Raw genomic sequence first — 16,255 nt, 5'->3', positions numbered from 1 at the left:
GTGCTCACAGTGTGGGCATTGGTGACATGTTCAAGCATGGGAGGAAGTCACTGAGAAGCTCTGAAGGCTTAATGGCACTTCTGTATCTGAAGTTTCTACAGTGTAATTCAGTAACCACTGGAACACCCTCGGATGCCTTCAGGCTGAGCTTTACAGTAACATTTAGTCCTGACAAGAAGAACATTGGTGTTGGTGCCTTTCCAGTGTTTTCCTTATTCCCACTGCTAACCCAACAAGATAGGCCACACTAAAATAGGATTCATTATTTGTGTTCTTGTTAAGTGCTTGTAAAATATAAAGCGATTACCCGTCAGATGAAGTGCCTGTGCTTTCAGGAGCAGCAAATGCCTGCAGAGCGGGGCTGGGACAGCTGCCATGAACAACAGCAGGCTCCTCCAGAGGTACCGTGGGACTGCACTGCTCTCCTGGCAGCTCAATTGTTTGCTGCTTGGAGCCAACACGTGCCTTCCCAGACTTGCTACGAGGTTCTGCCAGTTCTCCAATGGGAAGCTAAGGCACTGCCCCCCTTTTGTTCGACACGGGTATCACTGTGCTGTGACTGGAAACTCCAGGTCAGTCTTCCCAGGGTTGAACTGCCTCTTGTTCAAGTCAAACCTTTCTCAAATGCTTCAGCTGTAAATGGTCTTTTAGTGAACACAACTGCAAGTGTGTATTTACAGAAGATTGTGAATTATATTAAGTCACTTGGTCTGAGTGGTTGTTTCTTGCGCTCAGTTTCTTGAACTGAGAGCTTTCTGTGTTGTCAGGGCAAGCAGCAGAGGGGCCTTACCAATGGCATTGCTCCTTCTGCTTTTCTCTCCAGACTTTAGTGCAGGGAATTGTCATGGAAAGGCTCATACCAGCATAGGGCCTGAATGGGAATATTTGTCTGGACATGGAGACTGCAGCAGCAGGACATGGGGAAGGAGTGCTCTTGACCTCTATATTAACAGCAACTCACCTGAGCAGGTCAGTGAGAGGTATCCACAATCCAGGATAAGTGGCATCACAAGTTCTAAGGTTGTTTTCATCTCTCCACCCAGCCGTCACTCCTACTCTTCCCTTCTCCTGTGCTCATGCCTTTTTGCTCTTATGGCACTTCTATGATTTAGTCTTTTTCTCACTTGCACATTTGTCATTATCTATGGTTGCTATTGCACTCTGCTTCACAAGCTTTCTGCTTGCTTGTGCTTTTTCTTTTTGTCTTTTCTTGTACATGCTTTGTTTTTTGGTTTATGGTTTTGGGGGTTTTTTTGGTTTTTTTTGTTTTTTTTTATTTCACCCCTTGGTTGTGCTTTTCCTTTGCTTTTTTCTTTACACTTGTTCTACCTTCCTTTTCTCCACTGCCTTTTACTACACATACAGACTTCATTCTGGAAACCTTCTCAGATTTATGTCAGGTCAGTTATTCATAGGCCTCAGGTAATGACCAAAACCAAGCAAACAATTGTCACAGCTTTGACAGAAGAACAAATGCAAGCAAAATCTGGCATTTCCCCAACTGGAAACAATGACTGCAAGAATTCAGTGGAAACTTGAAGGAAAGAAAGGACTATCACTGTCCAGATACAGTACTGATATAACACTGTATCCAGAGATGCTGTGGTACAGGATTTGCTTCAAGTTAGCCAGAAACCCACTGCATTTGCAGAATGGATGAGTGCACAAACAGGAAACCTGCTCCACTCCAAGCAGTGCTTATCTTCATATGTCCTGGGGGGGCTGTTCCTTGGGCTAGTGGGAAAAGCAAGGAATTCATTATAAAAGTAAGATCACAGGGTGGAAAACAGCCCATTATTTATAAAACTGGCTGTCAGCAGGGCCAGCAGCATTCATTCAGTGGTGGAAGGGAGGCTCTAGGGGTGGGGTCTGGTGACTTCTGACGCTGCACACATGAAAACAAAGCTTGTGGCTGATAGATTTGTTTTTATTATTATAGAACAGATGAACTAAAATAAGCCAACAATATAATTTTATGCCAACAGCCATCTTTCTAGCACAGGCGGTGACTGACTCAGTATACCCTTCTCCCCCCTTCCCTGGGCCTCTGTTCAAGGGAAAGCAAATGGTGGTGACTCTTGCACAAGGTTTTGGACTGCAGTGATCCTACTCCTGTTACCTGTGCACGTGTGCCTGGGAAAAGAAGAGGCAGGGGAGCAGAGAAAAGAGTATATATGTTGTAGGAGCAATAAGCAGAAAGGTTTGTGGATCCTCTTGCACGTTCAAACCTTGTGACCGAGTAGATGGGACAACTGGACAATCTTGCCCACTTTCAACATGTAGCAAGCCCCTAGTTGCTACTCTAGTCAAGCCAGGAGTTTCTTCCCATTCCAAGCTAACAAAGGGCAAGATGCGCTCAGTGGGGAGCTTTTGGCAGGGTAAGGGGTAGTCTATGTAAAACCAAACCAAAAAACCACCCCCACCCCCCCCAAAAGAAAACCCCAAACAAACCTGCATTTTAAGCCACTTCAAAGTAAAAGTTACTTCTTATAATATAATAGATACTTTTTAAATGGCAGGACCACCATCCTAGAAAGACCAAAGGGCTTGCACTCAAGACCAAAGAAAGAAAACTAGAAAACCAACCAACCAAACAAAAGGAGAAAAAAAACAAACAAACAAAAAACCAAGAGTGGCCCTACTGTCAAGCTTGGCTCTTCTCTAAAAACAGCACTCATCATCCATCTGAATAGGTAAAAGGAGAAGTGGACAGAAAATAAAATAAAATTGGTGCAACTTCTCGCCAGCTGGCGCATGAACCCAAAGCTCCATACAGCCCCGTACGACTGCGCGTCCTGCGTGGCAGCATCTCTGCGGTCAGCTTTCATCACTGTATATGCTGGTATGTATATCTGAACATATACATACACATACACACAATAGATTATATTGTTTATAATGTTAGTTTGGGTCCAGGAGGAGGGCTCATCTCTCTTTCACGTGGTTCTGTGCTCCTGCGCTGTTGCTGCTCCCGTTGCCGCTCCCGTTACTGCTGCTCCCGCTGCTGCTGCAGAGGACCTCCGTGAGGTCATCCATGATGGTGGTCTCTTTAGGGTCCACGAGGTTGAACTCCCTGATGAATAGGATAAAGTGTGTGTAGAGTGTGTTTAAATGTCCGTGCAGCTCCAGTGCCAAAGTCTCCTTAAAGTGTGAGGAGTAGATATGGGCCAGCACATGGAACAGGTACTTGCAGATCTTCTTCACTAGGGACTCAAATGAGTTTGGGAATTCCTTGCCTGAAAGGAAGATGGAGAAACACCATGATAGCACCAGCTGCTCACTGTCAGCCCCACAGCAGCACCTGGGTAAGAGCAACCAGCCCAACTTACATAGCAAACAGCCTGAGGGTCCTCTGTCAAATCACCCTCCTTTGACAGGAATTTAGGGGACCAGGCTACGGAGATATTATGCATTTTCATTTGAAGTTAAATTTTAAACATTAAGGGTTCAAAAATCAGGCAGCAAATGTAGTTCTTCTCTAAAGCCACTACCTTTTTTGTTACTGGCTGTAAAAACAAGAGGTTCTTCTGTGTCCTTATCTAGTTTGCCCGGGAGTGGGTTTTCCCCTGGAACACCAGTTCAGAGATCCTAAAAGGGAAGCCAAGGTACATGGGCCTTGGTGGCAGTTTGTACATAACTTTGTATAATGTGTTCCCTTGAAAACGCTGAACTTCTTTCAAAGGGGAGAAACTACCTCCTTCCAGATCATACTGCCTGTAAGCAAAGGCTGCTAGCCTAATGTTTTCTGTACTGTAATGTCCTATATTGTAATGTCCTAGTTTCCCAATTACCTGTTGAAGTGGCTCATGAAGCCAGCTGCTTTTATTCTGATTAAGCCCACCCACAATAGCTTCAAGTTTCTATTTTCTTCCCCTTAACCAAAGGCATTTGCACATAGCAATCTTGTTAGGATACAAATTTGAGTTAAAATTACTTTGGTATTGCTCTTCAGCTCTAAAAATCACATTCTTATTTAATCTTTGTATGGGAAAGGAGGCTGCAAACGCTCTGAGAGACAATGCCGAGCCTTGGACAAAGAAAGCAAGCCACATTACAATCCAATTTATTACCCACATTTCTTAATGCATTGAGGCTCTAATGGAAATAGTAAAGCCACACAAAGGTTGAGGTTTGCTATCAGCAGACAGTATTGAACACACAAATGCTGACTATTTTCAGAATTTTATCCTCTATAAATCCAGGCTAGATCATATCAAAATGCCTGAAGAAAAAGGGGTACTGATGATGAGCTATAGGCCAAGGGGTCAGATTTGCCAGACTTTCACCCTAGTTCACACACCAAGAGGGTAAGTCTTCTTTTACTGCAAGAATCAACCAAAATTACAATCTTCATTTAAAAAAACCCCAAACAGCCAAAACTACAAAAGAAACATGCAAAGAAAGAAAACTGTATATTAAAAAATCAAACTAAAACCCATTAAAAAAAGTGAGAAAGCGGCCATACCGTATTTTGTTGGAAAGACATCCTCATCTGTCACTAGTTTCTGCACCGAGCTCATGACGAAGTCAACGTACTGAGGAGCAGTGCACTTGATCTTCTTTCCCCGCTCATCATACCAGTAGTACTGTCTGTGGAGAGAAGGGACAGTGTCACCACATCACACTCTGCTCCTCAGCTACTCTCTGAGGGGCTGTGTCCAAGGAATATAAAAGAACAGCTGTGACAGAAGAGAGTCACTTCTTTCTCCATCAAAGAACTTGAACTTGTGTTGGCTGATTTTGTCGCTCTCTATCGGTCTAGGCCGGAGTGCAGGTGGCAGCACCAAGCTCAGAAAGCCTTGCTGACAAGACTGCAAGGGGAGGAGTTCTGCTGAGGGAGTGACAATTCCCTATCCATGACAGATTTACATACAGTCTGTAGAATTCTGAACTATATTTAAGGGGCAGCAACATTGCACAGTGATGAACTGATAAACTTGTGATGCTGAGCATCAGAGAGCACAATTAGTTCTGCAGTGCAATACTGTGAGACAGTCAGACGGTGGCCCCAGAACACCACCTTTTCCAGCCTGGGGCTCTCCAGCACTGGCAGAGTTTCAGGTGTTCCCAATCCTCTTCAAAATGCAACCCTAGGGAAGTTTCAGGCCCCTTCTGCACATCCATACTAGTGTGTGTTTGAACTCTGCTCCTTGTGTTACAGACTCGTGCAAACACCTGAATTTACATGTGGTTCTGCCACAGTGAATATTCCAGTTGGATCTTAACAGAAGATACTTCAAGAACAGCCATAATTCCATCAGTTAACCATAATAATCATGATTAACTGCAACCATCCCTCAGCTGACAGACAATCTGAAGGCTACAAAACAACTAAATATTTGTTCCTTTTTTAAAAAAAAAGTCATGGCTAATTAAAGCATCTCTTAACTGCTACCAAGAACAACTACCCACTGGATTAGGCACACAGTGAAAAACATTTTACAGATAAAGAATTCAGGGAAACACATTTAAAGTTTTTATTAGTATGTCACATTAGACAAGCCTTAAGTTCCAGTTTATGAACTTCCTTCAAAAAGTCTAAGCTCAAGGCACAGTCCTATATCATTATAGTACTGATAAGAAATCCATTGTACTGGTCTTCCCCAATTCCTTGTTCATGCCCCAAGCCATATGAAAACCAGAGGAAGCTGCAGAAATAAGTAGAGGAGCTCAAGTTGGGAAAGGAAACACAACTACAAGTAGTTCTGCAAATATTAAGGTTTTAGAATTTTTCTTTCAGCTTCTTTTCACTATTTGGTCACTCTGTCCTTTACTAGAGAGACAAGGATTGACTTCAAAATTGCATAAAAAGGTAAGAGGGTGAAAACAGCAGGAGTCAAAAGTTCTTTTTAGAGCTATGTCAGGCATCAAACCCAGCACTTGGGCCCTCAGGCACAGAATGTGCTCTTCACCACTGCTCACTTCCTTTGTACAATCCAGCTCTAAGGAATTACACAATGGAGTGCACCAAACACAACCTTGTTTGTCTACTCCTGCAGTGAGAGACAGACCCAGGCAATTCAGCCTTATTTTGGGTTCACTATTTTGGGTCTTAAGACAATACCTGGCTGCACTGTAATACCCCAGCAGTTTTCTCATGCTGAGGAACCCTCAACTTCAAGACAGAAAGCAGTTTAGTTTCCCATAGGTGCAAAACTGAGTGTTGATAATAGGATTTTAGTCAGAAGAAACAATTGGCAACTGCTCAAGTTCACTTACATTCCCATGTAAGTGAATAAATCTGATTTAGCATCCCACTGCCTAGCCTTTCTGGCTTTCCTTGAAAATTAGGAAATTAATTACGCAAAATTGGAATTAAACAGAAGAATCATTAATAGTAAGGGGATAACTACAAGGATTGTCCTGTTCATTAGTCGTGTGTTTTCCTCATGTTTCAGGTGCTGTTGAACAGATTTCACAGCTCTCAGGGGAAGAGGAGTGGGCCCCTGACGTGCCATGAACATCTTGCACCTGGTACACGGCTTCCACCCACGCTGGAGTTATCTCCATGAACAGGATAGGAGCAGTCTGGGGCCATGGAAGGGCTCACTTGGGCACAGAAGCCTAATTGCATTCCACCACTGGCACTGGGACAGCACAGTCCCATATTAGGGAATGGACGGGAAGCAGAAACACAAGAGGATGAGACTTAAGGGCACTTTTCAAAAATTGCAGATTTAAATCTCCCCAGTATGGAGAGGAATCTGCAACTCTGCTCTAAATCCCAGGGAGAAATGATTATGGGTTTACCAGAGAAGAACCTGTGATGCAAATAATGAAGCATAACACATGTGAAATCACAATACTGCATCTTAATATATGTATGTACTTTATCCCTTTTCCTCTACAACATTCTGAGCTGGTGTTGATGACACAGAATCCAAGGCAGAACACAACTTACACCAAAATACAAGAAAGGCTTTTGGAAGGATGGAAAAGCATATACTGTGGAAATTATTTTGCCTGGAAAGCAAGGAGAGACAGTCCTGGTAGAAATACCAAAAAACAGGCAACATTAAGAAAGCAGGATAGAAAGCAAGAGGCAGGAGGAGTACAGTGCTTGTGAGCAGCTGGAACAGCTTTGATGGTTTCACAGGGGCTAAGCAGTATTTGGATGGCAGAGAAGAAAAGGAGGCATCATGTAAAATTACATACAGCAGGGGGAACTTAAATGTAATAAAATGTAAAACTTTTAAGTTTGAATTAAGCACTCTAGGAGGAAATCCCCTCCCTATGCAGAGACACTAAGGGCAAGATAAACATGAGAAAGGAGACTAAGATTAGAAAAAAAAAGAGTGATAAGAGTTACCAATTAAGGGATTTCACTGGACCAAAACATTTTGAAAGGTGGCCTTCCTGAAAGTTTGAATCCATCCTTCATTTCTGCCACAGTTTTGTAGACTTATCCTTTTATGTACAGCACTTACATAGACTCTTATTTATTACACTCACTGCAGTACTGTGAGGAGTTTTACCCAAATGTCAGCTAGAAATGTCAGTTTATAGCTCAGGGTGCTTTAAAAGCTGGTTTTTGTAATAATAAGCTATAAAGCGTACTAAATTTTAATAGTAAATACTGTGTTAAAATATAGTACCTGCTTTGCAACAAGTGACAAACATATTAATGAACAAAATTAGGTAATTCCCAAAGTTATATTCATTCACCCTCATTAAAGTTTGAGGATAACTAGCCACTGTGGTATTTCTCTTGGCATTATCCCACCTTGCCAGCAAATGCTTCCATCTGTTCTGCACTAAGTTTTGGTCAGATGTCTCCTAGTGACCGTAAGCAGAAATTCTCCTCCTTGCTGTGTGCAGATGGCTGTGCTATCTCATGTATCTGACAGAGGGCTGAAAGCTGCATCTGTCTGCAGTTTGTCAGTTGGCTGCAGCTCCTCTCAGATGTTAAAACCTTACCTCAAATATTTAACTTCAACAAGTGCTTATTGTGCCAGCAAATACTTTAAATTTAGGACTGGGTACTTGCAGTGCAATTTGAATGTCAAGTAACTTGATGAGCAACCACTTCTCAGTAGTTACTTGAACATCTCAAGCATAAATAAAAAAGCCTTTCTTAAGCATGACCAGAATGGTGTGATCCAAAATATATAATAAAGAACTCGGCAGGGAGAATATAAAAGTGGAACATAATGCAGACTTTCATATGGAACTACCCAAGAAATCAGCATGGGAAACAAAGGCAAACTGCACCTGAATTCCAAGGTACTGTAATTCTATGGCAATCTTAAACAGCCAGATGCTATTGCACTCCAAAGGACAGCAACAAACTGATCATGGCCACAGAAGGCCAAGCCTGCAGCATCCATCAGGTTAATCAGAACTGACACCAGTGTCTCTCTTTATACAGGTCCAAGGCACAATAAGCCTCAGCAACTCGTGCTTTCCAACACAACCAGCACATCCTCAGCTTACCAGAGCTAGGAAAGGCAGAACAAAAAGAACAGGATTTGGAGAACACAATTATGAAATAAGGGCCCACAAAGCTGAACTGTGCTGAGGTGTGCAGGCACTTGATCTTACCTTGGTGGCTTTTCCACAGACCCACACACTTGCTAGAAGCAAGCAGCCTCCAGTTTGAATCAGCCACCTGCCCCAAGTACAGGAAGGTACTGAGGTTGTTATGATTTAGCTACACACAAGCCATTTCAAGTGCTTCACCCAAGTGTAGATATGCTTCCTGTTATTCCCAAATAGTGCAATTTTTCAGTTTTCCAAAACAAAGGATAGGAACATTCTGCTATCAGCCCCTACAACTAAAAATACAGGCTACAGCTGCAGTTGCCTACAGACACTTCCTCTCTTTATTCTGCAGCACAAGGTGCTTACAGAAAACTCATTTTAAACTCTCACTAGAGCAACACTAATGCAGGCTCCCAATCACCACCTCCTCTTAGCCACTATTTCCCACCAGCCAAGTGGATAAACAGTTAAACTCCGTGCTTGGGACTGCCAGTGCTACATCAGGAATTTAAACATGAGTATGCTTGGGAACAAGAATCAACAAAATACTCATCTTACTGCTCACCATTTCTTATTTAGAGACATGCTGTCTCCTTTTGATAAAATCTGGGTCCAGCAGAGATTTATTACTCTCTCTTCCAGCTTGGTTTCAAAGTCTCTAGCATGGCCTTTAACTCTCTGACAGTTATCATTCCACCTTCTACATGCAAAAATACAATTTGCATACTTTTAAGTGTTCTCAAAGAAAGCCCCTGATATTAATTTCAAGTGTACAAGATAGACCAGTGCATTAAGCAAGGCTTTCCTTCTAAGAGTTATGTAAAGACTGTCAGAAATACAATACAGAGGTTCTGTTGCATACATTCTCTGAGATGTTGTTTGATCTACTATGATGTTACTGCCCAGTCGGCTCTTTTAAAATCCATCTCAAGTAAATTAATCCCAGGAAATGCAAGAGGAGGGAAGGAAAGGGCTATCAACACATGTTGGAGGGAAAAACCCCAAAACACAACAGGCATATTCATACTTGACTGGATCTCATATTCCATCATGTTGGACTGTGCTCATCAGGAGCAGAATTTATTTTAACTTTTTCTGATATTCACACTGTCCAGTAATACTACAAAGCTTTCTTCCAGAACTAACTGCTAGTCAATGTTAAAGTCTACTAAGCTCTAGAGGCGGAAAAACGCCAAACCAATAAGTTTTCCTTACTCTTGCAAAGCTGCCACTTGTGTCCTCTGTGCCCAGGGGCTCAGGCAGAGAGCCTGTGGCTCACGTCAGGCTAGAGGTTATCTAGGAGCAGCCTGGAGCTGTGTCAGCATTCTGGCTCTCAGAAGCACCCTCTGATGTTTTCACAACTCACCTCTCCTGCCCTGCCTTCCCTGGAGCCCCAGCACTGTAACCAGCACGGACAGTCCTGCCCTGCCCTTGCCGAGGAGCACACTCCATGCAGGTACTTCCATCAGCAGCTGCACTGCAGGCTCAGGGCTCAGCTCTGCGTGACAGCGGCACAACAAAGGACATGGGGACCTGTGGCTCAGCCAGGTGACACTCAGAGACACAGCCGGAGCTGACAACCCCAAGTCTCACTCAGGCTTTTTTGACTGTGAGACTATAGAAGCCCAGAGTTTCCTTTGCTTTGGGCCCCTCCAGATGGAGGCACTGGATTGAGCTGTTATAAGGTTATTTAATTACTGTACCAAGTTAATTTCAAGGATCTGCATATCCAAGACTCTGCTATGTAAAACTTGGGTGAAGCCAGTAAAAACAAGCTGGTCTGAGTGAGTGTGGGGTGTGCAGCTGTGAAGGGGCCTTGGTCTCAGCTCAAGACTGACTTCCATAGTGGCTCCTGAATAGTCAGACAAGGAAGTTTCCTTCACACCCTCCTTTCCCTTTCCCCCAAGCACACACATGGTCATTTGCCTCTCTGGTCTGATCTTCTAAAACCAGCTTAGAGCACTCAAGAGATTCTCATCCTTCTAGTCCTCCACAAAAACAGATTTCCACCACATTTCCCTGCTGAAGGGAGAGAATAGGATGCACAGCTGACACATTCTCAGCAAGTAGAGACCTGCTGTAAACACTTTCCCAGTGCCATCCAATACCAATATCCTCCCCCAGGAGACTCTGAAGATATGAAAACCTTGCATGTATAATAAATGAAAATACTGACTTACGTATTGCACACTGCCATGGTCTGACATGACTCTCCTGTACAGAATTCTGAGATTGTACTATACTGTAAGTTGATGTGATGAAAGAAAGTTGTTGCTGAAAAATAAACAAAGGAAAGAAATTCAGAAGTAAAATACTTTAAAATACTGGTTATCCTCCAGACAATTATTTAAATACAGCAAGTGAAACAACCTCAGTCCTGAGCTTGCATACAAATTTAAACATGATTTAGCTAAATGAGCCTAATGATGAACTACAAAACAAAGAGGTACACAGAATGAAAGCTCTTGTTTTGATTTAAGATGAAAGCACCATGATGCATTAGCTCTTATTACTCACAAAGCAGCAAGACTGGAAAGTGTCTCCATCATCAACCTCACCTTTACAGTAGAATACTCTCCTATAAGCTGAAGGCAAACAATTTGCTACATTCTTTTGAAGTCAGACTTAAAATCTACAGACTTAAAATCTACAGTGGCTAGAAAATAGCACTATTAAGTTTTCAAAACATGTCTCTTTGTAAAAACAACCAGCATGAAACCTAACACACTTCTACTTTCTAAAAATCTCCTAAGATAACTGAACTTCTTAATACTTCTCATGGTGCACCTCACTTTTTCTTCATGAGTCTCTATAAACGTTCCTAGTGTGCAGTTTAAAGTAGTTTCTTGCTACTACCACACACTGTCGAAAACATAAAGAAGAGTGGGCCATAGATGCAGGTGAGGACAGGCAGGAGTAGCCCAGGAAAGTACAGCAGATCAGGGCTGAAGTGCACAGGTACAGCATTCAGTCACAGTAGCTGGTCACATCTCTGAATTTCAACCTGTCTACTCTTGAAATCCACAGTAATTCCACCAAAATTTGGAAGGAGTAGGGAGGACTCCAAAATACGTCACAAGTTCTGGCTTTAGGCATAAGTTGCTTTATATAAAAGTCTTTAGAAAATCAATTTTTACAATGCTTCTGGAAGATCAGTAGCTGGAGTCAGAAACATGCAGAACCAGTCAGTTTAGCAAGCAGTCAATGGGGATCTTGACGGTTCTACAAAGAGCATCCAAAACTGCAGTGCCCTCGGTGCCACAGGGAGGGAGCTGGAAGGAGGAAATGCATCAAGGCTTTCATGCTGCTGAGCACAGCTGGGCTGTGCGTGAGACAGCTTAATTACCACTCAAGGTATAATGACATGCATTACACAGTAAGCATAAATAGTCACTGAGTGTTTCTCTAAGCACTGAAAACAGCAAAAAGAGTAAATGAATGGCCTCTTGAGGATAGACAGCAAGCTCAGAGTTGTATGAACATAATACTCACTGTTGCTGGCAAGCCACTCATTGAGGTCTATTTCCCGTGGTAACATCACTAGTTCCTTAAATTCGAAGTCAGTAATTCTGGATTTTGTGTATTCTGGCTCTAGGTAAAGTTTCTTCTCTTCTGGTGCTGGCTTCTTACCATTTGGCTTTCCCTTGGACTTCCTGCAAAAGATTAAAAAAGAGAGAAGTGAGGTTAGTTGTACTGTTGAACAGCTACAGAAATCTGAAAGCAGTTGTTTCATCCAAACTCCTTTATTTGCCTTTAGCCTGCTCCTCCTGCATTCTCTTCCCCAGCAACTTCATTTTGCTGCTTCACTTCCCCTGCCCTTTGGCCAGGTGAGACTGCAAACTCCTGGGAGAGCACTGGTCTCTCCTCAGGTCCGTGAACAGTGGTGACAAGCTCTGTGCCTGAAGGAGTCCATGTGAAGGCAAACAGCCTGCTGCATCACACAGCTCCTGGTCACCTGGAACAGGAGTCTGAGAATAGCAAATCTGGCTGCTGCAAAAGATAGCTGGAAAAGCTGGTGCTGCTTGTTCAAAGCCTACAGCATTCCTTGCTCTCCAGCCCTATCAGAAGCCTTCTTAAGTGAACATCTGTGACTCCAGCTAAAAGCAGTGATAACCACAAAAATACCTGTTTTCTCAATTCTAGGGATACCTAGGAAAGAAAGATCTGAGTTCATGTTTTTCTGAAAATCCTTGGAAATCGAATGCATTTATGAAATAACCTTCCATTTGGATTTATAAAAGCACAGAAACCACATTCCATAAAAGACATTTATCTCCATGGCATCTTGTGACTTTTCACCTCCTATCTGTAAGGTATTTGTCATAATCATTAGAGTGTTCCTCTCACTTATTTTTAAATAGACTCTCAACCCAACCCTGGACTAGGGATTCAGTAGGACTTCAGAGGAAGGACAGTGGATCAAGCACTTTGGCCTTTTAAGCTTTGTGGTCAAAAATCCGTATGTGTTCCTGCTGTTAAAAAATCCATCTAAGCAGAGATGGCAGATCTATTTAATGGTAAGGCACAATTATAGGACAATACTTGCTGTCCATTATCATTTAAAAACAAGGAAGAGATGCCAGCTCTTTTTTAATGTCAAGCTGTCTTTGTTAAAGTGATTTTTGAGGATCTGTAAAGCCAAGACAAGCTCACCTTTGCAGATGACTGCATTAAGTTTGCTGTCAAAACTCATTGAGATCTCATCCAAAGGAAACAGACCTCACACTTTGGCTCTTAACACACTTAAATAATCTTCCAGCTGTGTTCCCGAGATACATGCAGGCTTCATTTTTGCACTGAGGATGTGATACTCATCTTTCCTGGAATGGTGTCTGAAGTCTCAGTGCTCTTCCTAAAGGAAATACGATCACTGAGATTTCTCTCTTCATGGGCTCTTTACTGATCTATTTATTAAATCTATCTTCAGAAAGATTCATCATCCACATAATCCCTACTGGAGCAGGGAGAGACTGAGATGTGCCTTCTGCAGGAAAGCAGCATTTTAACTCTGGTCACCAGCACTGCCTGTGTTCACTGTCTTAAACTTGTGTTGAGTCTTGTCACATGTCTCTAAACGGTAAATCAAGACTAGAGGGATGTCAGAAAGGCCACCATGAAGGAAAATCAACGAAAACTTGGTGACAGCAGCACCCTTACAGCCTCATGATGTATTTACAGAGATGTGCAGAAAGCACTGCAGGTGGCTGGCAGGGAACAGATGGTCAGACCTTCTTTCCTATGTTAATGAGAAAGGTGGGCTTCATGGTTTAGGAGGGGATGCCTGTGACATCTTTTTAAATAATACAACACAGAACATCTTTCTAAAGAATACAAATACAGAATGAAAACAAACTAAAGGACTAATTCTCATTGCTGCTCCACAAGGGGATGTTTTAGGACATGAGAATCTATTGTTCCTTAGTGCAAGGCTCTTAATTCAGAGGGGTTACTTGGTTAGAGGACAATTCCTGGTTGTCAGACTATTTCTGTCTTCAAACCCTTGCATTTGCTACATTTAGTGGTTTCTGGGTTTAGTTTGGCTGGGGAGGGAGGGGGCCAAGATTCTAGCATTCAAGGATAAATTGATTTTTTTTTAAGTTAAATTATAGTTCTAGTAACAGTCATGCAGAAAATACTTTCAGCTTCTGAGACTGGCTTGACAAACTGCATTAACCACACTCTGAGAAAAAAAGTTATCAGTGAGAAGTAGTTTGGATCGTTTCTGTCTTTGCTGTAGTTCATGATAATTAAACCAAGGGCCCCAGGTTAGAGCTGTGCCACATCAGCTAGGAGCGGTCTTCTGTAAGGAGGAGGAGGAGGGAAGAGAGACAAAGAGGTCAAAGACAGTCTGTCAGAGTCAGGCTGTGGAGGGAAACCACAGAAGGAAGCAAGATACACGAGACTGAGGCAAGCCTTCCATCACATGGGAATGGGTGGAGTGTACCTCATCCTCACTGCAGCATCCCTTCCTCATTTCAAGAGAATAAACAAAAATTCAACGCTAAATGTATTTCCCAAGTTTGCTACTGCAAACAACACTGTCCTTTTGCAGAATCCCATGCCCCTCATTTTCACACAAATGTCAACTCTCAGTTAGCTCAGTACAAGCAGCCACCTGGAGTCTTTTAAATAGATTGTGTAAGTCTTTCCACAACTGCCTTGTTCTGGAACTGAAGCACTTCAAACAAAAGCTTCCTGAAGAATCCCATGTTCTGCCCCTTCTTTCCAAAGCTTTGGCTCAGTTTAAAAAAAAAAACCTCTTGGGTATCACCATAGAACCTGCAAAATACCCAGAATCACTGCTATCAAAGGATTTATTCATACCACTGAAACCTGAATGTCAAATTGCCATGTGCAGCACAAACATCTTGTTAACCTTTTGCAGTTTCTGAGACCACAGCAAGACCACAGATATTGTTTTACACCAGCACATTTCCATGCAGTGCAGCTGGGATGCTACATGACCCCAGTACTGCTAGTAGAAACTAACAAAAAAAATATTCAGCCTTAAAAACATAATTTTGAACTGGGCCATGTATCCATCTCCATTTAGGCAGAACTTAGGTTCTCTTGACTTACTCAATAAATTAACTGAGTCATACTCAGTCTAGGCTGTAAAACTGTGACTTTAGTTTGGGAGCTATCAATACCTGCCCATAGTGTGAAGCATTTTCTTTTTAAACTTAAAAAGCTGAAGCATACAGCAGTATGAAAAATACCCCGTTTTATAAACACAATTAGATATGATTAAGAATCAACCAAGAATACTTCCATATTCCACATAAACCAAAGCTCATTCATTCACAATCACCAGGATTACCAAATAATGCAAAGTTTAGGAATAAGCTTCCCTTCCTCTGCTCACGGCTACACCCAAGTTCACTGCTGTTTCAAAAACCTGTTAACTCCACCTGGACTCAACTCCAGGGGTATGAAGTGAAACATCCGTTACCTCCTTTTTGTGTGCTCTTCTCTTCCAAGATGCCTTCCTTAATTTTTCATTTTATGTTTAAAGTACACAAATACAAAGGAAAAAAAAAAAGCCAAGAACAGTAATTTTACTGTTTTATTCAGGAAACATCAAAATTCATCACCTGTAAATACTGTTTACCGGAAAACATAACTAAGTGTCATCTAAGACCATCTAAGAAAGAGAATTTTCAAAACACAGCTGTAGACACCTCAAGTCCTGATTCAAGTTTACAAGTCTTTCTTCAAAAATTAGAGAATTCTTCTAAATTTGTCTTAACATGTCCATGCCACATCAACTGTATCACCCAAGCAGCTGCAGAAGTAGCTGTTATGCAGCAGTTTGGTGGTCTGCCCACAGCTTAGACAAGTCCTGTCTATCAGTACTTAAGTACTAATTAAGTAAAGAAACATCTTTAGGGAACCCAAAGAAACAGCACTCCACAGTTTTTACTGACAGGCAAACCAGAGTACAAATTAATTCCTCAGACAATACCCAGGCTAGCTGCTTCTGGTTTTAGGCATTAAATTGAACGTGATGCCACAGGCCAAGACACACCCAAAAATAAATTTCAGAGAGGGAAAAGTGACGGGAAATGGTAGAAGAGAGATGGCTTGCCTGAAGTCTTAGAACTGGTGCCAGGCCAAGACTGCACAACACTAATGCTTCTAGCAGGGCTGCCATACTCAGCCTTGTGTCCAGGTAGAAAACACATCAGCTGCAAGTTTGCCTGGATTTCACTGGAGAGAGGTAGAAGACACTCCACCATCTTGATCAGATGCTCAGTAGTTTCTTGGTTTAAAA

At 42.3% G+C, this 16,255-nt stretch overlaps 1 protein-coding gene across 6 annotated transcripts in view; it reads right to left on the bottom strand.

Annotated features, from left to right (window-relative positions):
* Positions 1-1,906: 1,906 nt before the first annotated feature.
* MOB2 (MOB kinase activator 2) overlaps positions 1,907-16,255 on the bottom strand; it is a 109,617-nt gene continuing 95,268 nt past the window's right edge. For all 6 annotated transcript variants that reach the window (XM_021526718.4, XM_085580160.1, XM_085580161.1 and 3 more), the window contains 4 exons: positions 11,974-12,134; positions 10,662-10,755; positions 4,466-4,590; positions 1,907-3,236 (listed from right to left, as the gene is read on the bottom strand). In XM_021526718.4, coding sequence (XP_021382393.1) covers positions 2,926-3,236; positions 4,466-4,590; positions 10,662-10,755; positions 11,974-12,134 — 691 coding nt within the window. In that variant the 3' untranslated portion in view covers positions 1,907-2,925. The remainder of the gene's footprint in view (positions 3,237-4,465; positions 4,591-10,661; positions 10,756-11,973; positions 12,135-16,255) is intronic.

The sequence above is a fragment of the Lonchura striata genome, chromosome 5, assembly GCF_050655825.1.
Source record: "Lonchura striata isolate lonStrDom1 chromosome 5, ASM5065582v1, whole genome shotgun sequence".
NCBI lineage: Eukaryota > Metazoa > Chordata > Aves > Passeriformes > Estrildidae > Lonchura > Lonchura striata.
This window is presented reverse-complemented; position numbering and strand designations above follow the sequence as displayed.